Raw genomic sequence first — 23469 nt, forward strand, 5'->3', positions numbered from 1 at the left:
AGCAGAGGAGCTGCAGCAGTTAGCAGAGGTCGGGTTCCAGTTATTGGCACTTCTGGGTGAGCTCTAGGGATGTTCTCCAAACTGCTGGAGATACAAAAGCAGGGAGCACAGCACGAAGCAACAGCCAGAGAGATGGGCTGGTGTGCAATGGGGCAGCCCAGCAGAGCACTGATGGTCTAGGTGACAGCACAGGTGACACACAGGTGACCAGCAGGATACTCACTGTGCCCGAGGCCATGGTGGAAAGTTCCTGGAGCAGGTCCTGTAACTATTGCATCCTTGGAAACTCCTGCTTTGGGGGAGGAGTCGGAACTGAAGGAGATGACATGGAGAGGGAAAGAATGAATAGGAGAGATAATACCTAACGGGGTGGAGCTCAGGGCAGCTGGCAGCTTTGGGTTGTTGGACTTGTAGGATGGAGCCAGTACACTTAAGGAGGAAGAGCTTGTTAGCAGCACAGCTCCACTAGTTCCTTTCTGCAAAGCAATGGGAAAGGTCAGTCAGGAGAGGGAGAATCAAGGCACAGCATCATTCAACTTACAGATCTGCAAAACACGGAATGCTTGAGAATTCCCCCTTGGAAAAACACCCTCCCAGCCAGGGCCCAAGAGATGGCAACACTTGAGGCCACTGCAGATGGACATTGGCAAGCCAGCTCCTCTGAATGTGGCCACACTGGATGTGCCTCCATGACTCCCTTGCTGGGAATTGTGCCTCCATAAGGCAGAGGAAAAGTTTCCACACTGCCTGTGAGTTCCAGGGGTTTGCTTCCCACTCACTTATGGCAGCACACACTGCTGACAACTCCAGGCACTGAGGTGTGACACCCAAGGCACCCCAGGAGGTTATTTAGGATCTCTCTCATGGAGACAGGCACCACTGAGGAGCTCTCTAGCTCAGGAACAGAGAAGCTGCATCAGCTGAGCAGTACATGCCTTCCATTTAAACACACTCCTTGTATTTCCCAGCTCTTTCCATGGGGTACAAAGGAAGGCAGGCATGAGCAGCCAACAACAAATTGATATAACATTAGGAACTATTACTTTTTTGCTATAGATAAAAATGAAACCACTTATATCATTAATATTGTAATAACACAAGTCTGTAGTGACAACCCAGAAGTCCTTCCTGAAATGTTCTATCCTAACAAATATTGGGAAAATTTCTCCACGGAAAGGATGGTCATGCACTGGCACAGCTGCCCAGGGAAGGGGTTGAATCACCACATCTGGGAAGATTTAAAAGCCATGGGGATGTGGCACTGGGGACATGGCTCAGAGGTGGCCTTGGCAGTGCTGGGGGAGTGGTTGGAGTCATGATCTTATAGGGCTTTTCCAACCTGAATAATTCCATGGTTCTATAACCACAGATTATTTATTCTATGGGCCAGTCATGACAAAAGTGGCAATAATACTAAAATGACTTGGAATAATTTAAAGAAGGCTAAGTTTGTAGATCTAATTAATAGTAAATTCATCATTATACTTTTAGTTTATGCAATGAATTTTATCTCTTGTGATAAATTACCTTACTGTGCTTTCTCTTAATCCAAATGAGAGCCCTATTGTCCCCATAACTCACAGAGCCAGGGCAGGACCATGACATAGCCTGGGCAATAACTGCCCTTTGGAAGGCAGCACACTATTTATTCAGCTAAGGCATTATTTAAGCTGAAAGTGAAAACTGGAATTGTGGAGGGCAAGCCCAGGGCAAAGGCCACACCTTCCTAGTCTAAAGCAGCTGAAATCCAGAGAGTCATTCCAGATTTTGTTTTGAAGTGCCCCCTCCCTTCAGGGCAGCAGTGAGCAGGAGCTGCCAGCGCAGCAGGGCCCCCTTACCGGCACAGAGGTAGAGGCTGCGGTGCTGCTGACCACAGCTGGCTTTAGGGACGAGGTCAGCAGCTTGGCCACGCCCTGGGTGCCCCCGCTGGAATCCCCGTTGGAGCCCCCAGGAGGTGCCACCAGGGTCAGCTTCTGGGCCACGGGAGGTTTCTTCACTGAGGAGCCCGAGGCGGGGCGGCCCGAGGCCGAGCCCGGGGACGGGGCTGCAACACCGGGGAGCAAAGTCCCAGAGGAGCTGCCCTGGCTGGCAGGAGCTCCAGAGGAGCTGCTGGAAGAAGCCCCGTGCTTGGAGAGGGAGCCAGCGACAAAAGGGGATTTGTAAGATTGTCCTGAAGAGCCGGAGCCGCTCAAGTGCTTCCCGGCGTAGCTGAGAGAGGAGGAGGACAAGCCTTGGCCCTTGTGGGAGCTGCTGGAGTTCTGGGTGCTGCCTGGGGACACGGAGGAATGGAAGCTCTGAGCTTTGGTTGATGACTTGACCTGCTGGAGGAGGGAGCGCTGGGGCAGGGGGGTGGAGGATTTGGGATTCTGCAGTTTGACAAAGGGAGCTGGGGAGGTGAAGGGTTTCTGGAGCTGAGCACCAGGGTGGAACACCTTCACCTGAGCGCCCGGCACCGGCGCCGAGGCCGGCGGCCCGTGGCCTGGCCTGACCACGCTGTGGTGCTTCTGTTTGGCCTGGTGGGCATCAGGAAGGATTTTGCTGGGGGAGGCTTGGCAGGAATGCTCTTTGTAATTAGAGTTCTCTGTCTTCTTGTCTTGAGAAGACTGGCCCAACGCCAGGGCCTGCTCAGCGAGGAAGTTTAGAGGAGACTGGAGGGAACCGGAGGACGATGAAGGGGAAGGGTTGGGCTTTGGAAATGTCCTCTTCTCCTCTGAGGATGCAAGAGCTGGGATCTTCTCTGGTGCAGCTTTTGGAGCTGCAGGAAGAGTAAAGTCAGGGCTCCCTGCTGCCCTGCTGTTGAGCACAGCCAGTTCCTTGGACACGGCTTCCAGGGAGGAGGTGGGGTTGTGAATCAAGTCCTCATCCAAGGAATCATCCTTGAAGGTGGCAGGAGCAGCAGTGCTGCTGGCAGCCTGGGCTGTCCCAAGCGACAGGAGCTCCCTGGTTTGGGCACTGATGCCCAGGGCTCCTCCCTGGGGCTCTGAGGACATGGCCAAGGTGCTGCTCGAGTGCAGGGAGGGGACAGACACCGACAGCTTCTTGTCTGGCTTGCAGGAAGAGTCCTGGAACAACATCACAGAAAGCACAGTCAGGAGAGATAGGGTTTACTGCTGAGAAGGGGAGGGAGGGTTCACAATCTGGGGATAAAAGGCAGGACACACATATTCTGTGCCCATGAGCTCCCACTTCCCTCCCAGCTGCCACTGCCATCAATTTTAGCTGCTGTTCCAGTGTTTTTTCCAAGCCAAATACTGAGCAGAGCCATTTCACAGGAGCTGATACAAAGCTCAAACACAGGGTTCAGGGTGGCAGTCACTTGCCATTTGGCACATACCAACCCTGAGAACCAGAAAACAGAACTCACCTTCACTTTCACCTTGGTAGGAGCTATAACCTTCTTCTTCGCCCTGTTTGGAGGAAGACAAGAGAAACATGGCTGAGTGACTGCCCCAGGGAAGGAGCCAGCCAGGGAGCACTCCTGGGCCCTGCTGGTGATGATCCACTGAGTCTTTGCAGGGAACAGAGGCAGCATCTCAGGTTGCTAGGATTCAAAAGCACATGACATTTGGCTGCTGCTCTTGGAAGCCCCAACTCCCACCAGGGAGTGGAGCAGAGCCTTGGAATGGCAGCAGAGCAGTGAAACACCCACACACACATCTGCAGCAGCTGCAGGACCCCACTGCTGCCCTCCTACAGCGAGGCCCAGAGAGAAACTGGCACAGAGACTGTTCTGCAGAAGTTACACCCTTCTTTTTGGTTCCCAGAAGAAGCAAAAGACGCAAAAGCATCTGCCAAACTCCCAGAGAACAGATCTGGTCAGATGTAATCTCTGGTACAAGACACCCCTGAGCTGCTGGGTGTGTGGCTGGGGGAAGGATGACTCCACACCCTATTCCACTTCCCCTCACTCACCAGTGCCAAGAACAGGACAGTCTGCCAACTGACACCAGCCTAAATCCACGTCCTCATCTGTTAACAACCACCAGCAAGATCCACGAGACCCTTTGGATTAAAGCCCCTGCCCAGGTGGATTCTGATGGCTCTTGTGAGCCTGCTGCACCCACCTTCATCAGTGTGAGCTCATGGTGCCCCTCCTTGAACCAGGCAGCAAGAGAGAGGGAATGCAGAACCCAGCAAGGACCAACAGAACAGGCTGCAGAAATCACACTTCACCTGACCTCCCTGAGCCTCCCAGGCCCAGCACAGAGGCTTCACTCCAGGCTGTAGAACCAGAGCTAACCTGGCCTTAAAGCTGTTATTGTTGAGCTTGCTGAAGGCTAAAGCACCTGAGGGAAGTGTTGGGAGATGTCACACACAAGCAGCTGCTGTCCCTAGACCTCCCCAAAGGAAGCAGCACTGATCTATGAGGGGGAGCCAAGCAAGCTCAGGTGCTCCTGCAGGATCCCCCAGGCCCCAGGGATGGAGAGGAGCAGTTGTCACTCCAGAGGAAGGCTGTGATACTCACAGGACTGATGTGAGGTGTCCGTGCACACGCCTGCTCTCCTTAAACAGTGTCCTAAGAAGGGAAGAGAGCAATGAGAAGTGATATCCAGCAAGACCCAGTAGAGCAGCTGGGATCACTGGAGACAGAGCTGCACAGCACTGCAGGGGACTTGGTGAGACTGAAACCACAGAGAGCAAACCAACATTCAGCCCTTTGCCAGGAGGATCATCCTGAGCTGCCCCACACAGTTCTCTCTCTGGGCAGCAATGCTTGTAGGCACTGCAAAGGCCACTGAGGCAGTGGTTGGACAATGCCTAAGGAAAGAGCTCAGCCAGCTTAAAAAGCCAACTGAGGGGCAGGATCATCACTCAGGGCCTTCCTGCTGCCAGACATCATCCAAGAGCTCTTCAGCCTGCAGGGAGAAAGTTCCCTTCCCGTGCCTCTCAGGCAGCAGTGAAGGAGAGAAGGGTCTGTGCTGCCTTTGTGCCCAGCCTGGAGCTGAGGTGACCCTGTACACCACAACCCTTGCTGGAAGGACTCACTGAGCACAGCCATAGACTGAGCTTCATCCAAAGCCTGCACTACTGAGGGTAAAGCAGAGTCTCCCCCAAAAACACTCTGATCCAAACCAGCTGCCATTCAGCTGCCCTCCTACATGGCAGGGAGGAGCTACAAACATTCCTTCAGTACTGGCACATGGAATGGGATTCCTGGCTGGTATTAACAGACTTTTGTCTTATTTTTTCTCTTAAAAAGCAAGCTTATGTTAACCTAACATTCTGTTAATCACCTCTTAGTGCTAATGGAGAAAACAGACTCATGGCAGGATCTCTCTAACTCATCCATGAAAGTCTCTACCTTCAAGCTCCTCTCACAGATGAACTTCTGAGACCATGATGACAGTGAATCAAGCTGACTTATCCAAGGAATTGTTACCCATGACTGTCACTCTACCCTCTGTCTTTAAACCACCAAGTCAGAGAATATCTTGGGTTGGATGGGACCCAGAAAGATCAAGTCCAACTCCAGGTGCCAGCAGGAGAAACCATTGTCCTTCAGCCATTGGAAAGCAACCAGGAAATCCACTTTTACTGAGGTATTACTTACTGTCCTTAATTCCACTGGAAGTGCCTCCTACACTGAGGCTTTGTGAACACCTGAATGCCCAAGAATGGTTTCACCATCAAACTTGAAGATTTTAATTTCCATTTATTCAAAGAAAAGTGTTTAAAACTTGGCAAGCTGAGACCCTCAGGCTGGGTATATCTTCATTAACTAAGCAGGAATCTTCTCCCACCTCCTCATGCCACCTTTCAGCTCCTGCACCACCACACCACAACCATGCTGAGCACTGAGCTTCCAGTGCACATGCACCAAACAGCCTTCATGGACTTCTCCAAGTGCATTTCTGATGTGCCACTCATACTTACTGCTCTCAGGAGCTGCTACCTACATCTTCCTTCACCCCCCAACACCCAGAAGGCAAATTCAGCAGAGAACCCAGCAGAGAAAACAGCACTGGTGAAATGCAGAGACAGATCATGGAACAGCTTGGGTTGGAAGGAACCTTAAAGATTCCAAAGTAAGACTGCAGAGTTGTCCTTGCTTTGAAAGTACTGAGCAAAACAAAGCAGGCCAGAAGGTGGTGACAGCCCCAGCAGAGGGACTGTGCCATTTGTGTGGCTCTCTGCCATTGCCAGCTCAGGGCAGGGATGATGGAGAGTGGGAAAGAGCAGGAAACAGCAGTGAGGGTGCAGAAACCACACCAGATTCTACTGACTTAAATAAGCCCCTACAACTTTTCTACTTCGCCTTGTTTTGAGAATACTCCAGAGAAGAGTTCCCAAAGTGTCTGGAAAATGTATCCTTTGTGATTACAAAGGGATCTTTTGTGATACAGAGCCAAGAAAGCAGAGATTGGCCTGTGGGCCTGAGCTCAGAGCCAGTTCTACTGCCAGTGGCACCTGTGTGACACCACCATAGCACCAAGGCTGCTCAGCCCTGGCTGCACTCAGGCATTTGGGAGGTGAAAAGGGACAGAGGCAGGGGAGAGGGCAGGGCTGCCATCCTCAGGGCCCTTCCCAGGCTGGAGAAAGGGACCAACACAAACCTTGTGAAGCTCAGTGAGATCCAGCACCAAGTCCTGCAGCTGGCATGGAACAGCCCTGGGCAGAGCCCTGCAGGAAAGGGCCTGGGGCTCCTGGGGGGCAAGGGAAGGGAAGCACTGCTGCAGAGGTGTCTGATCAGCACCTGGGAGGACACATCTGGACACAGACCCAGCTTCAGGGTCCCCACAATCCAAGAGAGATGCCAGCAAACTGGAAACATCCCAAGGAACAGGGACACAGGACAGCCAAGGAGAGGTGGAGGGAACTGGGTTTGCTCAGCCTGGAAAAAGAGAAGCCCCAGGAGGAGTCTAATGGCAGTTTTCCACTACCTAAAGAGTGGTGGGGACAGGAACAGGATGGAGCCAGACCTCTCTCAAAGGTGCACAGTAAAAAACAAAAGCAGGCAATATTCAGTTCAGTGCAGCAAGGGGAATTCTTACAGGAAATAAAGAGAAAAGATCTCATGAAGAGTGATCAAGTACCAGAACAGGAGCCCAGAGATGCTGTGGTAAACTCCATCCTTGGGAATTTCCAAAATTCCACATGCCAAAGCCCTGAGCACTCTGATCTAAGTCTGAAGCCAGCCATTCCCTGAGCAAGGGTAGCACTAATGGCCTTCCCAGGTCCCTTGGGACAAGGAATCCCTTGGTTCTTGCTCACCTGGCCTGCATCCAGCCTTTTGGCCAAAGGGGCTTCACCTCTCCTTCTAGGAAGGTCTTCACATAATCCTCTAGAGACTGAGCCTTATTCTTGTCAAGGTCATAACCATCCAATTTAATCTTCACCAAGTGGCAAAGCAGCTCCCTGAGGAACAGGAAGATTTCACATACAGTTATGCAGATTGACCTTTCCCACTTGGAGATCATTCTCTTTATCCAGGCTGGATAAATTCACCAAGACACAACCCTGCACTGCCTCCTCAGGAAAAGAGAAGGGAAAGGCACAGTCTGTGTGTGCACAGGGAGAAAAGTCTTGTTGCCCCTTCCCAGTGTGATCTTCTGAAGCAGCTGAGGCAGCAAACCAGTGCCAGAGCCACAGGCACCAGTAACAACCACAGCACTGAACCTCTCTGCAAGGAAGCACAGCTGGCTGTGTCCTACATGGATCAGCAGCACAGACTGATTTGTTCCAGAATAAGAAGAAAAAGACAGCAGGACTGATTTTCCTTTTACCCTTTGTCACTCTCCCCTGCTCTCAGCACTCCCTTTTCTGTCAGCCCCAACTCCAGGGGCAGCAGAACCCAACAGCTTCAACTGCTTCCAGAACCAGAACCTGGGCATGTCAAAGTCTGGGCTGTAGGATGCCAGCAATTCAGCTGAATCCCTTCTGCTCCCAAAGATCTGATTCTCTTTTGGACTCTGCACAGAGGCTCTCAGCACTTCTCTCAGGGTCAGCCTGGGCCTGAAATCAGCTTCAGGGTGAGATGCAATAAATGCAGAAATGGCTTCCACAACCAACACCACGAACCTCCACGCTGACTGCTCCTACAGGTGCTTTGTAAACAAAACACAGACTCCAAAATGCTTCACTGCCAACTGCAAAGAGTAAGACAGGTCATGAATTTGCTTAATATCTGAGTTATTCAAACCTGATTTCATCATTCCACTGGAATTTCTTCCGTGGGCCCGCGACACGCTTCCCTCCCTTTTCTTCATCCTCATCATCATCAGAACAAACTCGCTGTTCTTTGTCTTTTTCCTCTTCCAGCATCCTAAAATGGAGACAGAAAAGGTGGAAGTGATCATCCTGCAGGTACAAATAGATACTTAATCTGCAGTATTAAGTAGATTAAGTATCTCTGAACAGCACTGGACAGGGGTCTCAGTATCAGCAATCTCTGGCTTAGGGTGCAAGCTGAGCTATGGGCTGAAGGTTAAGAAATCTCCCAATATTTTGTAACAGAGATGATGGGACTAATGCAGCCTGACTGTGCCCAGGCTGCCATGTTCCCAAGGACATGCCTGCACATGCAAAACCCTTCAGCCAGGCTCTGTTCCATCAGTGCTGCTGTAGCTGGCATGGCCACAGACAGCACAAAGAGCACACACAGCTCAGTCAGGCCCATCAGCAAGTGTAACCCACGGAACAAAAAGAGGCAGCAAACTTCAGGAGAGCAGCCCAGGCCACAGGGAGCCTGCTGGGAAAAGCCACAGAGGGGGGAATGAGCAAATGGGGAGCTTACTTGGCAAACTTGGCCTGAGTATGGGCTTGGCATTCCTCCTGGTACTTGGCCACCTGCTCTGGCATGGCCCTTCCAATGGCTTCCTTCAGCTTCTGCAGAGGCTCCTTCAGGCGCCCCCCCTGCAGCGAGCACAGAGCTGTCAGCACAACAGCCACCACTGCCTGGTAACTCACACACACTCCCTGCATTTACACAAGCCTGAGCAATAATCTGTATTAAGAAACCTATACTTTTATACCTCAGTTCACTACAGGAGGAATTGATTAGTTCTTTAATTAAAACATTGTCACCATTAGTTAATTAACAAATCATCCTTTGGTAAACAAATCTCCATTAGACATTCCACATTACACATGTTCACAATAGCAGGAGCAGTAAGTTAAGAATTGTTTCTCATTCTTTTCTCTGATATTCTTATAGGTTTTTCCCAGAATGATGCCTGGGAAAGTGTCAGAACCCAGAACACCCCTCTGGCTGCCCTGGATGGCTCGAGCCCCTGGGAGGGGACTCAGAGACCTTAGCATGAAGCCAGAGACACCTGTGGCTTTGATTTTAACCCATGGAGAAAATTACCAACTTTATGTGAAGGTTTACAAGCCACAAAAGTTTAAGTAGAATGATACTTAATTTGTCACAGGGTGAAAAAGTAAAATGTTGAGGTTTTTAGAATGGGGGTTCAGAAGCCAAGATGGGGGGATTTGGGTGTGCCTTGCCCTTCTTTCTTCTTAGCCTCCAGCTTCTGGGTGATGGTGGCACTTTTGGATTGGTTTAGAGTAGAAACACACTGTCTAACATAGGTGATAGGTATTTGAACATTATTATGAATAAAGTACAGGTAGTTTTTAGTATAAAAAGATAACACCACCCCAAGGGCGGTCAGTGTGCCTCAACCCTGCTAGACAGACCTCAGCAGGTCAGAAAAAGAATGTTAGATAGATAACAAATACATAGAATGACAAATAAATAGAATAACAAAAAAATAGAATAACAAATAAATAGAATAACAAATAAATAGATAGATAACAAATAAAAGAATGTTAGATAGAATGATAGATAACAGAGATTAAACAACCTTGAAAACCACAGCTGAAGAATCCTGACTCTCCCTTTGATCTCTGGGCTGGGACAAAGAGACTTTCCAACACCTCGGGGTCATCTCAGCCACAGACTCCAAGAGAAAAGCTGTGTGTTTCTCTCTGTGGCCAGAGAGCTGCTGCCACACAGAACCCCCAAAATGTTCCCATGGCTGGGACACCAAACTCCAGCCAGCTCCAGCCCCCACGCAGCCGGTGCCCCACGGAGGACACAGCGCTTTGGGGACAGCAACAGCCACGCTGTGCCCAGCAAGGCCACCACCCCCCAGCAGGGCCACCACCCCCAGGCCCGGTGGCACCTCCTCACCTGCTCGTAGAGGTAGAGCCTGCGGGCTCTCTTCAGCAGCGTGTCCTTGCTGCAGGGGAAGAAGGCGGCCAGGTGGGCGTAGACCCCCGAGCGCACCTGGCTGCTGAGCTCCCGCGTCTGCAGCTCGATGCTGGGGACAAAAACACAGCCTCAGCAGGACTGCCAGCCAGCCCTGAGCCACCAGAGCCACCCTGAGGGCACTGGGAGGCAGGGACATGTAGGAGTGTCAGGGGTAGGACGGTGGGGATGGACAGAGACAGAGATCTCTGCAGCCAGGTCAGGAACTTGGGGTTCATTGCAAAGGGCCTGGGGCAGGGCCCTGCTGGGAGCTGCCAAACACAGCTCAGAGCAGGCTGAGGGGAGAGAGGGGGAGAGAGGGTAAGGGGGTAAGAGAGCGAGGTTCCCATTACAATACAATAAATCTTCTTCTGTGTTGAATATTCTAATTCTCACTAACCAATCTAGTACAAGATACAAATCCTACAGCATTTCCATACAGCCTATAAGAATCATTACATCACCATACTGTGTTACATTTTAAACCCTATAAACTCCTCTTTGGGCCCCTTCTGCCAAGCTGTAGGGTCTGCTCTGACCCTTGGGCCTGTCTGCAAGCAGAGGGTGTTGTTCCATCAAAAGGGGATCACCTTCAGCTGGCCATGCCATTGTTTTTCAGTTGTTCAGTAACTGAGGGACCTCAAAGTTTGCTTTCATTTCAATCTCGCTTATAGTTTCTATATTCTCAAAATCTTTTGCCAGACAATCATATTTATAAGGCTTTCCTTTTCATCTTCCCCAACAGGGACAGAGGGATGAAGGACAAGGTAAACTGTGTGAAGGTTCTTTGGATTCTAGAATCAACAGATTTTATCCCAAGCTGTGCTTTGAATCTGCTGGAGAAGGAACAGGTGGCAGTCTGCAGTCTCATCTGCTCCCCCTGGCACCTGCAGGCAGGAGGATCAGGCAATAAAATGGGAAGTGCACACTGGTTATGTCAGGTGCTGTGGCAGTGGAATTCAGGACAACACAAAATCAAACTTTATCCCTTGGGTTTCAACTTCCAAGTGAGCAGATGAGAGAGATCAGCATGTGCCAAACCCAAAGCCATTGCACAATCAAACACAAATTAGGAGCCTGGCTTTTTAAGCCATCTCTCTGTATCAGAAAGTGTAAAAAATGCCAAGTGATTCATCATCACTATTATTAAAGTCACAGAATGCTTTGAATTGGAAGGGAAAGGGCCTTAAAGCTCATCTTGTTCCACCCCCTGCCATGGCAGGGACACCTTCCACTGTCCCAGGCTGCTCCAAGCCTGGCCTTGGGCACTGCCAGGGATCCAGGGTGGGCACCCTGTGCCAGGGCCTGCCCACCCTCACCGGGAACAATTCCCAGTTCCCAATATCCCATCCATCCCTGCCCTCTGGCAGTGGGAGCCATTCCCTGTGTCCTGTCCCTCCATCCCTTGTCCCCAGTCCCTCTGCAGCTCTCCTGGAGCCCCTTCAGGCCCTGCCAGGGGCTCTGAGGTGTCCCTGGAGCTTCTCCTCTCCAGGTGAGCACCCCCAGCTCTGCCAGCCTGGCTCCAGAGGGGCTCCAGCCCTTGGGGCATCTCTCCAACAGCCCAAATTCTTCTCTCAATCTATATTCATGTCTGGGGTTCCCCTGATCCAAACTATGCAGCAGAATTGTACAAATCTGTCTAAATCTCCTCTGAGTGAGGCTGAAACGATCAGTTCACCACCAGACAAGGACTGTTTGTGCAGCCAGCACTGGAATGCTGGAAGGTGATAATCAGCCCTGGAAATGAGAGGGAAATAGTCCCAAACTCCCCTTGGCAGTTCCCTGCAAGTGCCTGGATAAACCTTAATGAAATTAAAGCCTGGGTGTCAGTGTAATTGCACTGATCACAAAACCCTGTGCATTCATCAGCCCTGTCCAGGCTCTGGCAGAAGAATGCAGCCATTATCTGCAGCTGCCTGAGCAACACTGGCACTCTGTAATTTGGGCCTCAAAACACAGAGCAGGAATGGAATTCCTCCAGTTTTCCCAGAGAACCAGTTGAACACAGCAGCCTTATCCCAGCTATAAAGAATTCTACATAGCATGCAAGTTAAGTAGCAAAAACATACCTGGCATTTCTCACAGGGAGAGATTTACTTGCATCAAGCTAAACTCACAGTCAAGTGACCAAATTTAGGCACATAAATATCAGGCAGCATCCTGAGAACAGGAGGCCTGGGTACATTCCCTCCAACACTCTCCTAGCTCATCATATTTCAACTGAAAGCCATTTATAGGAGACTTTCATGTTATTCTGGGCATGTTCTGCCTGCAAGACCTGTACAAGGACAACCCCACAATTCCTGCTGAACCTGCTCCTGGATTTACCAAAAAATGCTTTGCCTAATGCTCTCCTTTCCCACAGCTCTCTGCAGCCAGCACTTACTCCAGGATGATGTTGTTGATGTCCTGAGTGAAGAATCTCTGCTTGCCTTCTCCCTCAGCAGCCCTGGCAGCCTGGAAGTCAGGAAATTTGTGTTACAAATCATCAGCACTTCACAGCTGGCACAAGTAACCAGGTGTCTTCAAAACCACCCCAGAACTACTGCAAGACAAGGCACAGCTTTATTACACAAACTCTGTCACAGCTAAAGCAAAGTAAAAATTTTCCAAAGTATAAATCCACTTTGATTTAGGTGAAATGTACATTTTTGAGTTGAGTCTGTAGTTAGAAAACTTGGCTATTTAGCCTGACTGCAAAAAGCCTAAGCTCAGAGAAACTGCTTCAGTGAAAGACAGAGATAAAAGGAGAGACAGCAAGTGATAGAAAGAGACAGAGAAACTGCTGTGAAAGCAAGTCAACCTGACCTAAGAATTCTTTCTGTTAAAAAATAACTAGCAGCAAATGTCACGTGAAATTCATAAAAATGAATATGCATAAACCTATTGTTAATTTGTATACATATGTATCTGAAAAAAAGATAAAAAAACCCCTGAAGTTCCCAGAAGCACACATGTCATTTTAAAAAAACAATTCCCACATGCATCCAGTGCTGTAATAAACATACCAGCTTTACAACTTTCACTAAAGTTGTAGGGTTTTGATTATCTCTGCAAAACACAGCAGAAGTGTGAACCTCCCCAGCTCAGGTCCCTGCCTGACCTGGTAACACCTGGTGACCTTCCCAGCCTGGATTCTCCTCTCCAGATTGGAATCACCACTCTGGAGTGTTTCCTAGGACAAAGGAGTGATTTCTCTGGCAAACTTGCCATGGGGGCAGCAACAGCTTCAAGCATGGTTTTATCTTCTCAGTATGTTGAGGAATATGAGCTCAGAGCTTGTCCCTGGACCAGGGAAGCTCAGACTAATCACATCTAAGGAAGGTTGAGGAGACTTATCACCAGGTTTTCTAGATCCATCTGGAAACCAAGCCAAGGCATGAAGAGAGAAGAGTCACAGCCACAGGGGATGTGTTACTCCCAGTCAACACCATGGAAACAAAAAAAAAAGTCCAGTTCAGGAAGCTTCCAGAGCTATGACTGCAGCTCACAAAGTGCTGCCCAAAAACATCACACCCATGAAAAATATGTCCAGCAGGAAAATAATTCCAAGAGATGAATGAGGTAGTAGCAAATTGCCAAGAGCTTTCAGCTTTTTCTGAGTGGGGATATAAACAAAACTGGGATTTGGCACAAGGCAGCACCATGAGTTAGTGATTCCTTGCACAGGGAAGCAGACCAGGAGAGGATTTTGAAATCCCATGATTTACCACTCCAAAGTTGAGGCAGGCAAGCAATTAATTGATGCCCAGAGGGTGAAGATTCCTCCCTGCCAGCAGCAGGTGATGTCAAAGGAGGAGACTCAATGCTAAGGAGAATCCTCAACAGGAAAATTACCCAGGAAGGAGAGGGTTAAAGTCAAAGCAGTTCAAGGAGAAAGGAAATGCCTGGAGGCTCCATTTAGCTCAGGAGATGCTCCCACCTCTGGGACAGAGATCTGGCTCTCAGGCAGAGGTCCAGCACCTCCTCAGTGCCACCTGAGCTCATGTCCCACAGCCCTCACCCACAGTTTCAGTTTCTTTCTTTCCTTAACATCCACAATCCAGCAACAACAGACACAGCAGCAGGAAAATCTAAGCAGGGAAATCAGTGGGGACTCTGCTATTAAACTGTTTCACAACACCATAACAATTAACCTGATACCATGGCACTTCCAAAATATTCTCCTTTAACTCAGACAGAGTCACAAACAGCTGTTCTGGTGCTTTCTGAAACACAAACATCCACCAAGAGCTTTTATCAGCTGTGGCAATACTTGCTTCAGCTCCTCCTCCCCTCCCATCTGCTCACCCCCAGTGCACAACTCAGCAGAACAGTTCTCTGAGAGCAGCTTATCTTCAGTGACAGCAATTACTCAGCAACCCTCACTTCAGCAAGAGGTGCTCTGCACTCAAGTGCCCCAGGAGGCAGAACCACCACAGAGCTCCAAGGGCATGTTTAGGACTTAAAATCAATGTTTAAAACCACCCCAGCAGCAGGAACACAACCCCTCAGCACTTGCTGACAGGCTGATGGTGACAGCCCTCACACCACAAGGCTGAGAGCACACTGTGACAGGCCAGGAGGGGATCCCTGACCAGCACCCAGTGGTTTCCTTCTCCAAAACAGACTGGAGCTTCCCAAAGCACACCACACTATGGAGAAGATGGGTGAGTCCCCCAGGAGCCCTGGTGAAAAGACAGAAGATCATCCTTCTAGACATCAATATATTTCACTCCTTTGCTGGAACCCTGGTCACTGAGAATTTCAGATTTCTGTGCTGCCAGGCACTGACCCCCAGAGAACACTGCACTGACCTGAGGCTGTGGAGAAGCTTCCAGAATGGAATGGCAGAACTGGGATTGTGGGTGTGGAGTTTGAACAGAAGTGTGTAATATGTGGCGAAAAACTTAGAGTTTAATGTTTTAGAATATAGTAATATATATAAAGCAAGATGGAGGTTTTGGGCAGAGGCTGCTCCCTCTTCACCTTCTTCTCCATGGGTTTGGGTGATTTTGTGTAATTGGATAAAAAGTCCACATTGCAGCCATGGGTGGTTGGTTATTGGGTTAAAAGTTAAAATAATTTAGGTGTCATTTCTTAATTGGACAGTTTAGCCTTAAAAGGCCTTGCAGAGAGAGATACATATCCATTTTCTACCTTGTTAGAGCAAAGCACTGTAGAACTCAGCTTGTGAGACTGTGACATAGATAAGAACTAAAAAACATCTGAGTCTGTCAAGAAACACTGTCTGGTGATTTAATCCTGGCCCTGGCAGAAAAGAAGCAAAGAATCCATTCCTCCCTAAATGGGATCCCAACAACCAGATGTCAAACATGGCTGAAGGACTCAAATTGCCAAATTGGTGCTGCTCCAGTGGTACCCAGGCTTCAACAAAGGCTCTGCCTGTGACATGGAAATGGCTCTAGCAAATCCTCAAGCCCCATCTACAGGGCTTTCCAGGCCTTCTCCCAGTGCACAACTGTGCCAGTGCCTTCCAGCTGCACCCTCTTATTTCACACACACAGCACTGTGCACCCCTTCAGTGTCCTGACCAGCACAGCACATTGAAAACATTATGGTGGAATTTGTCCTTGTCATGGTTTAACCCCAGCCTGCAACTCAGCCCCTCACAGCTGCTGCTCCCTCACCCAGGTGGGATGGGGCAGGAAATCACAGAGGAAAAAAGTGAGAAAATCCATGGAATGAGACAAGGCAGTGTAACAGGGAAAGCAAAAGCCAAGCAAGGAAAGCTAACAAGGAATTATTTCCCCACTCCCCAAGGACAGGCAGGTGTTGAGCCATCCCCAGGACAGCAGGGCTCCATCCATCACATGTATCATGTGGGAAAAATGCCATCACTCCAAACATCCCCCTCTTCCTTTTCCCCCAGTTTTACCTGCTGAGCATGACCCCCCTGTCTGGGATATCCCTGTTGGGATCCCTGTCCTGGCTGTCCCCTGCCAGCTCCTCCTGCCCCTCACTGGCAGCCTGGGGTGGGAGCACCAGGCCTTGGCACTGGGTGAGCACTCCCTGCTCAACAACAAAACATCCCTGGGATATCAGCTCTCTGTACAGCACAGTTCAAAACTGCCCCAAAACAGCCACTCTGGAGAAAATTACCTCAATCCCAGCCCAAACCAACCCTCCAGGCTCAGTAATTCACATTTCAGTCCATTCATGTCAAACTGACTTTGGAAATTACTGCTTCCATCAAGTCCATGCTTTTCTAAGAGGGGTTAAGAAGGAATCCTGGTCAGGTGTGATCTCAAGTGTCACGTTCAGTACCTGACAAGATCCAGCACTTGGACATCACTTGACAACAATAAAATCACTTGGAGGAAACTGAGTGAGAGTGTGATCCCAGTGGATCTGAGAAACTCCCACTGGAATGTGCTCTGTCCCTGAGTGCTGCCACACACAGCCAGCAGAGCTGTGCCCTCCTGTCACTGTCACAGAGCTGTGCCCTCCTGTCACACACACACACAGAGCTGTGCCCTCCTGTCACACACACACACAGAGCTGTGCCCTCGTGTCACTGTCACACACACAGAGCTGTGCCCTCCTGTCACACACACACACAGAGCTGTGCCCTCCTGTCACACACACACAGAGCTGTGCCCTCGTATATACACACACAAAGCTGTGCCCTCGTGTCACACACACACAGAGCTGTGCCCTCCTGTCACACACAGAGCTGTGCTCTCCTGTCACACACACACACAGAGCTGTGCCCTCGTGTCACACACACACAAAGCTGTGCCCTCGTGTCACACACACACACACAGAGCTGTGCCCTCCTGTCACACACACAGAGCTGTGCCCTCCTGTCACTGTCACACACACAGAGCTGTGCCCTCCTGTCACACACACACAGCCAGCAGAGCTGTGCCCTCCTGTCACACACACAGAGCTGTGCCTTCCTTGTCACACACACACAGAGCTGTCCCCTCCTGTCACACACACAGAGCTGTGTCCTCCTGTCACACACAGAGTCACACACACACCCACTCCTGTGTCACACACACATACATGCCCTCCTTTGTCACACACACCCTCCTGTCACACACACAGCCCCATTCCTGTCACACACACACACAGAGCTGTGCCCTCCTGTCACTGTCACACACACACAGAGCTGTGCCCTTGTGTCACACACAGAGCTGTGCCCTCGTGTCACACACACACACAGAGCTGTGCCCTCATGTCACACACACAGAGCTGTGCCCTTCGTGTCACTGTCACACACACAGAGCTGTGCCCTCCTGTCACTGTCACAGAGCTGTGCCCTCCTGTCACTGTCACACACACAGAGCTGTGCCCTCGTGTCACTGTCACACACACAGAGCTGTGCCCTCCTGTCACACACACAGAGCTGTGCCCTCCTGTCACACACACACAGAGCTGTGCCCTCCTGTCACACACACACACACAGAGCTGTGCCCTCCTGTCACACACACACAGAGCTGTGCCCTCCTGTCACACACACACACAGAGCTGTGCCCTCCTGTCACTGTCACACACACAGAGCTGTGCCCTCGTGTCACACACAGAGCTGTGCCCTCCTGTCACTGTCACACACACAGAGCTGTGCCCTCCTGTCACACACACACACAGAGCTGTGATCTCCTGTCACACACACACAGAGCTGTGATCTCCTGTCACACACACAGAGCTGTGCCCTTGTGTCACTGTCACACACATACAAAGACACCCTCCTGTCACACCCACAGCTGTGCCCTCCTGTCACACACACAGTCATGCACATACCCACTCCTGTGTCACACACACACACCCTCCTGTCAAACACACCCACACACCCACTCCTGTCACACACACACCCACACCCTCCTGTCACACACACACCCACTCCTGTCACACACACACACACCCATTCCTGTCACACGCTCCTGTCACCCTCCCAGCAGAGCTGTGCCCCCACCAGCCCCAGTGTCCCCAGGAGCTGCTGTACCTGAGCCAGTTCCTTGATCCTTTTCTCCAGGGGGGCAGGCAGCCCCTCGGGGAGTGATGGGGGCTGCTTGAACTCCTGCTCCAAGGCAGGGTCGCTGCCATCCTCCAGCTCGGGGCAGGGGCTGCCCTCGGGGGACTCGCTGAGCAGCCGCTCCAGGTCCAGCTCGCTCAGGGAGTCCATGGCTGAGGCTGCCTGCAGCAGGTCACTGTCACTGGCGTGCCCAAAGAGGGACAGCAGGGGGTCAGCCATGGCCTCTGCCTCCCTTGGGCCTGCAGGGTCTGCTGGGGAAGGGGGCACCGCTTTCTGCTCTTCGTCTTTCTTCTTCTGAGCATCCTTCTCCTTCTGGAACTTCTTCAGCATCTCCTTGACACTGAGAGCTCCAGAGTATTTCTTCTTCTTCTTCTCCTTACTTGCATTTAATGCTGTGAAGCTGCAAACAAAGGGGGGAAAGGGACTGAATACAAGATCAAGGAGCAGACAGGGTCCCTTGTCCCCCAGTTCACTTCAGGCACAATTCCCTGTAAAGTCTTAGCTCCTTAACCAATTACAGCAGAAAAAATATTTTACAGCTTCTACAAGTCTCAGGGTTCTTTCTGGCTGTTCATCTCAGCTCAGAGAAGGCTGTCCTGACTCACTGCAGAGAGGTGCTGGGGCCTAAACCACCTGCACAGAGCTCTGCTTTCATTTAGCTACATGAAATTATTGTTATTCCAGCAAGGAAGGCTGGGAAATGCACAATTAGTACAGAGGAACGAGGAAGGACAGAATCAGTGTGAAGCTTTCTGCTGTGTTAAAACCAGGAGAGCAAATTCCTTTCCTTGCTCACTTTGAAGGAATCACACACTGATACCATGTCAGACACATGGGCTGCTGCTGCCCAAAAGCAGATCCATGCAGGAAAAAATAAATTGCAAAGAATAGTTAAAGGTAGAAGGAAAAAACTTAGGAGGAAAATACAGGAAATTAATGAAAAGCAACAGATATAGATACTGAAAGAGACAGGCCAGGCAGATCAAAGCATGGACAGAGCTACAGCACAAGATGACTCAGAACAAAAAGAAAAACCATTCCATTTTACAGCCCAAAAGCTATAAAAGAGCTGAGCACTCATCCAAGAAATACTTTGGGCAGGAGTACAAAGGACTGCCCAGAGAGAGCAGTGAACAGCCTGCCTTGTAACCTCTCCCTCCCTGGCAGCCCTGAGCCCTTCCCACCTGCCTTTCCTCCCACAGCTTCATCCCAACAGTTGTTATCTTTCCCTCTCCTCTCCAGATCTGTTCCCATTAAACAGAGCTCCAAAACCACCACTCCTGCAGCCAGCTGTGCCTCTCTCTGCTCTGTGGAGCTCCTCACACTGCTGCTCTGGAGCTGTGCTCCTTCCCTGATCATCCCCTGCCTTTCTTTCCCACTTGGGAAGCAACAGGGGTTTGGAAAATGTGCTGGTGTTTGCAATGTGCATTGAAGCCACCCCACAGCTTCCTACTGCAGCAACCTGGAACAAGGTGCTGAACAGCAAGAATTCCCTCCTCCCCTCCTTACCCAGCTTTTGGAAACTTGGACTTCTTTGATTTCTTTTCCTTGTCATAAGAATCATCCTTCTTCTTCTTCTTTATTTTTTCACCCCCGTCTTTCAACTTCCGCTTCTGCAGAGGGTTAAAAACGAGTCACAATCAAAGAGTTTCCCACAACACCACCAGCACTCCCAGAGCCACTCTGGGGCCTCTCCCAGGCATGTGAAAACACAGGATCATTAACCCAACCCCCTGCACCCCTCACCACTGTCCTGGCATGTGTTGCCTTCAGCATTTGACAGCACCCCCATAATGCTGTGACTTCCAGGGGGACAGGGAGCTGCTGTCACCTCTGCTCTGGGAACCAGGTAACCCCACCAGAGCCTTATCCATGCCAGACATGCTTCATTTTACTCAGAAATGTTAGGATACAATGGGATTTCAAGTGCCTATCCCTATTCTGTCCACACCAAGTCAGAAATCTCTCCCACTCTGGATGTTAAGACACTTTCATGCAGCAAGCTCTGAGCTGTAACAGAGGGAATCATTGAGAAAGCTCCTTCCTGACCTTGGGACACTTCTTCTTCTTCTCTTTGACATAGTCATCCTCAGACTCAGAGGCCTGCCGGAACTGCAGCGTGCCTGAGTTGATGTAGAAGCCTCCATACTTGGTGGTGAGAGAGGCAGGAACCAGCTCATCATACTGCAAACAACAGACAACACCTCATTGCCACTGGGACCTGCTTACTTCATTCCACAGCTCAGCTGCTTGGAGGATGCAGTGGGATTCATGGAATCACAAAACATGCTGGGTTGGAAGGGACCCATAAGATTGAGCCCAGCTCCTGGCCCTGCACAGACACCCCAACAATCCCAATCCCTGAGAGTGTTGTCCAAATGCTCTGGAGCTCACACAGGCTTGGTGCTGTGGCTCTGAGAAAGCTGTTCCAGTGCCTGACCACGCAGGAAAAAATACATTACAAAGAATATTTAAAGTTCTTGGTTAAGATTAAAGGTTCCTGGGGAAGAACCTTTTCCTGATATCCCACCTAAAGCTCCCTGGCTCAGCTCCAGCCGTGTCCTCAAGCCCTGCCCCTGGTCACAAGGAGGTTGTGCTCCCCCAGGAACACTCTGGATGCCCACCAGCACCTCCTGCCCTGCAGCAGCCCCAGAGCTCTCCCTCCCTGGCCCTGGCAGCCTCGTGGCTCAGTCCAGAGCAGGTTCAGCCTCTCCTCAGCCTCCTTTAGGCCCTCCCAGCCCCAGCACCCCCAGCACTCACAGCCTCCGAGTTGTCGATGAAGGAGTCGGACTCGTCGTAGCCATAGCCCATGTCAATCAGATCCTGGATCCGGTCCTTCCTGCGCCTCTTGCCACCCTGAGCAACAAACATGGACACTGGGATCACTCTTCCATCCCAGCACCCCACAGATACCCTGACACAGGGCTCCAGGACACAAAAGCTACAGCAGAAGCAAAGCAGGGCTGGCTCCCATCGCACTGCGCTCCCAGGGTGTGCAAATCCAGTTTTAAGCCTTGTCATAGAGAAACAGAACAGTGCAGCCAAATGAAAAACTGCCAGCCAGACTCCACACTGAACTGGGCCTGCATCCCTCCAACAATCCTGCCAGAGCTCTCTTCCACAGGGCTTGCTCTTGCCTAAGTGCTCCAGCAGGTTCAGACCCAGTGCTGCAGGCATCAAACACACACAGAGTGTGCCAGGGTGACCCATGGGCCAAATCTGTGCCACAAAACAACACAACTTGCTGCCCCCAAGTGCCAAAGGGTATAAAAAGCACAGTGTGGTTTTAGTGTCACCCACAGAAATAATGCAAAAGGAAGAACAGAAAGGAACAGGTAAGAGAGATCCATGCAGCACTGTCCTCATCACAGCCCCATGCTCAGAGACTCTGAACATTCCACCCTGCCACAGCAACAAGGCCTGGGAATCCATTTTTACTTAAGGAAAACTCAATTTTATCAATCACAGTAAGTGATTTGCTGCTCACTTCAGTTCATGTAATTTGCTTTAATCAGACTCATCTGATTTAAGAATGAATCTGAACTATTTTTGCAGCCCTGAGACAGAAAAAGAACATAAAAAGCAGCACATGGCAGCCAGGATAAAGGACTGGGGGAGAACAGGAACTCGAGAGCCAGTGAGCATTAAAAGCACTGACCCTGAACAGCACTGCCCAGCCCAAAGAATAACATAATGTAAAGAAAAAACACTTACATATTTTTCTTCAAACTTCCTAGCAAGAGCCTCCACTTTGTGCCTTTCCTTTTCCTCATCATTGAAGGGATCAGCTGGGTCTTTCTTCTGCAGAAACAAAAGGGGTAAAACAATGACAGCCAGTCCTGTCACAGTGCCACCAAAACTGCAGGAATTGAACCCATCCTGACTGGAGCAGCTGGGCAGAAGCTCAGATAAATCAACCTTTAGGACAATGCTGAGAAACATCCCCCTGAGAAACATCTTCATCAGTGATCTGGACAGTGTGATCAGGGCACTCTCAGCATGCCAGGGGATGCCACCCAGCTGTGTGGGGTGGCTGACACACCTGAGGGGTGGGAGGGCATCCAGAGGGACCTGGGCAGGCTGGAGAGCTGTGACCATGGGAACCTCATGAGGTTCAGCCAAGCCAAATGCTGGAGCACCTGGAACCTGTGGGATCAGCCAAAACTGGGAGAGGAAGGGATTTAGAGCAGCCCTGGGGGAGGATTTGGGGTGTTGGAGGGTAAGAGCTGGAGCTGCCCTGGCTGTGAGCACCCAGAAACCTCCCTGGGCTGGGCTGAGCCCTGCTGGGGGCAACAGGAGGGGGAGATTGTGCCCCCTCAGGTGAGACCCCGCCTGCAGAGCTGCCCTAGCCCTGGGGCCCAGCACAGGAAGGACCTGGAGCTGCTGGAGAGAGTCCAGGGGAACCCATGGAGACACCCCAAGGGCTGGAGCCCCTCTGGAGCCAGGCTGGCAGAGCTGGGGGTGCTCACCTGGAGAGGAGAAGCTCCAGGGACACCTCAGAGCCCCTGCCAGGGCCTGAAGGGGCTCCAGGAGAGCTACAGAGGGACTGGGGACAAGGGATGGAGGGACAGGACACAGGGAATGGCTCCCACTGCCAGAGGGCAGGAATGGATGGGATATTGGGAATTGGGAATTGTTCCCTGGGAGGGTGGGCAGGCCCTGGCACAGGGTGCCCACCCTGGATCCCTGGCAGTGCCCAAGGCCAGGCTGGACAGGGCTGGGAGCAGCCTGGGACAGTGGGAGGTGTCCCTGCCATGGCAGGGGTGGGATGGGATGGGCTTTAAGGCCCTTCCCAAGCCAAACTATGCTGGGATTCTGACAGTGTCCCTGTGGTTTGGGTGCTCTCCCAGCTCGTTTTGTACCTGCCTCTGCTTCTCACAACCCCCAGAAAAAAAACCCAAAAATTAAATGGCATAAAACATCAACTGACTGCTAACAGCCCTGAAGGCAAACAGTAAAAGGAACAGAATCCAATAAGTTTCTTTTCATAGACAAACACTCCTAACTCAACTTTAGATGCAACAGGAGTTTTCATTCATATCTCCTGTGGTGCTCTTTGGAAAACAGCTCCTTATCACTGCCAGCTGCCCAGGTACCAAAACTCACTTTAGAGCCACTGAACGAGCATCACATCCCACACCTGCCACAGCACAACACCAAACTCCAGCAGGGCAAAGGAGTGCCCCAGCACGGCCTGACAACAAGCACCCCAGCCTGTGGGTCAATGTTCACCCACCCTCCTCCCACCTCGCAGCACTCTCAGCGAACACAGACCCAGCTCTCACAACTGAGACAG

At 50.8% G+C, this 23469-nt stretch overlaps 1 protein-coding gene across 7 annotated transcripts in view; it reads right to left on the reverse strand.

The window, feature by feature from the left end:
• The window catches only part of UBN1 (ubinuclein 1), a 29873-nt gene that overhangs the window by 5461 nt on the left and 943 nt on the right, over positions 1-23469 (reverse strand). For 4 of the 7 annotated variants that reach the window (XM_064725448.1, XM_064725444.1, XM_064725446.1 and 1 more), the window contains exons 3-16: positions 21888-21974; positions 20934-21029; positions 20223-20357; positions 19683-19786; positions 18144-18573; positions 12579-12649; positions 10136-10265; positions 8735-8853; positions 8141-8263; positions 7213-7356; positions 4466-4516; positions 3365-3407; positions 1839-3062; positions 224-476 (exon numbers count right to left, since the gene is read on the reverse strand). In XM_064725448.1, the coding sequence (XP_064581518.1) occupies positions 224-476; positions 1839-3062; positions 3365-3407; positions 4466-4516; positions 7213-7356; positions 8141-8263; positions 8735-8853; positions 10136-10265; positions 12579-12649; positions 18144-18573; positions 19683-19786; positions 20223-20357; positions 20934-21029; positions 21888-21974 (3010 nt within the window). The remainder of the gene's footprint in view (positions 1-223; positions 477-1838; positions 3063-3364; positions 3408-4465; positions 4517-7212; positions 7357-8140; positions 8264-8734; positions 8854-10135; positions 10266-12578; positions 12650-18143; positions 18574-19682; positions 19787-20222; positions 20358-20933; positions 21030-21887; positions 21975-23469) is intronic. The other 3 variants (XM_064725447.1, XM_064725443.1, XM_064725449.1) reach the window with 3 other exon arrangements.

This window comes from Zonotrichia leucophrys, chromosome 14 (genome assembly GCF_028769735.1).
Source record: "Zonotrichia leucophrys gambelii isolate GWCS_2022_RI chromosome 14, RI_Zleu_2.0, whole genome shotgun sequence".
In the NCBI taxonomy this organism is placed as follows: Eukaryota; Metazoa; Chordata; class Aves; order Passeriformes; family Passerellidae; genus Zonotrichia; species Zonotrichia leucophrys.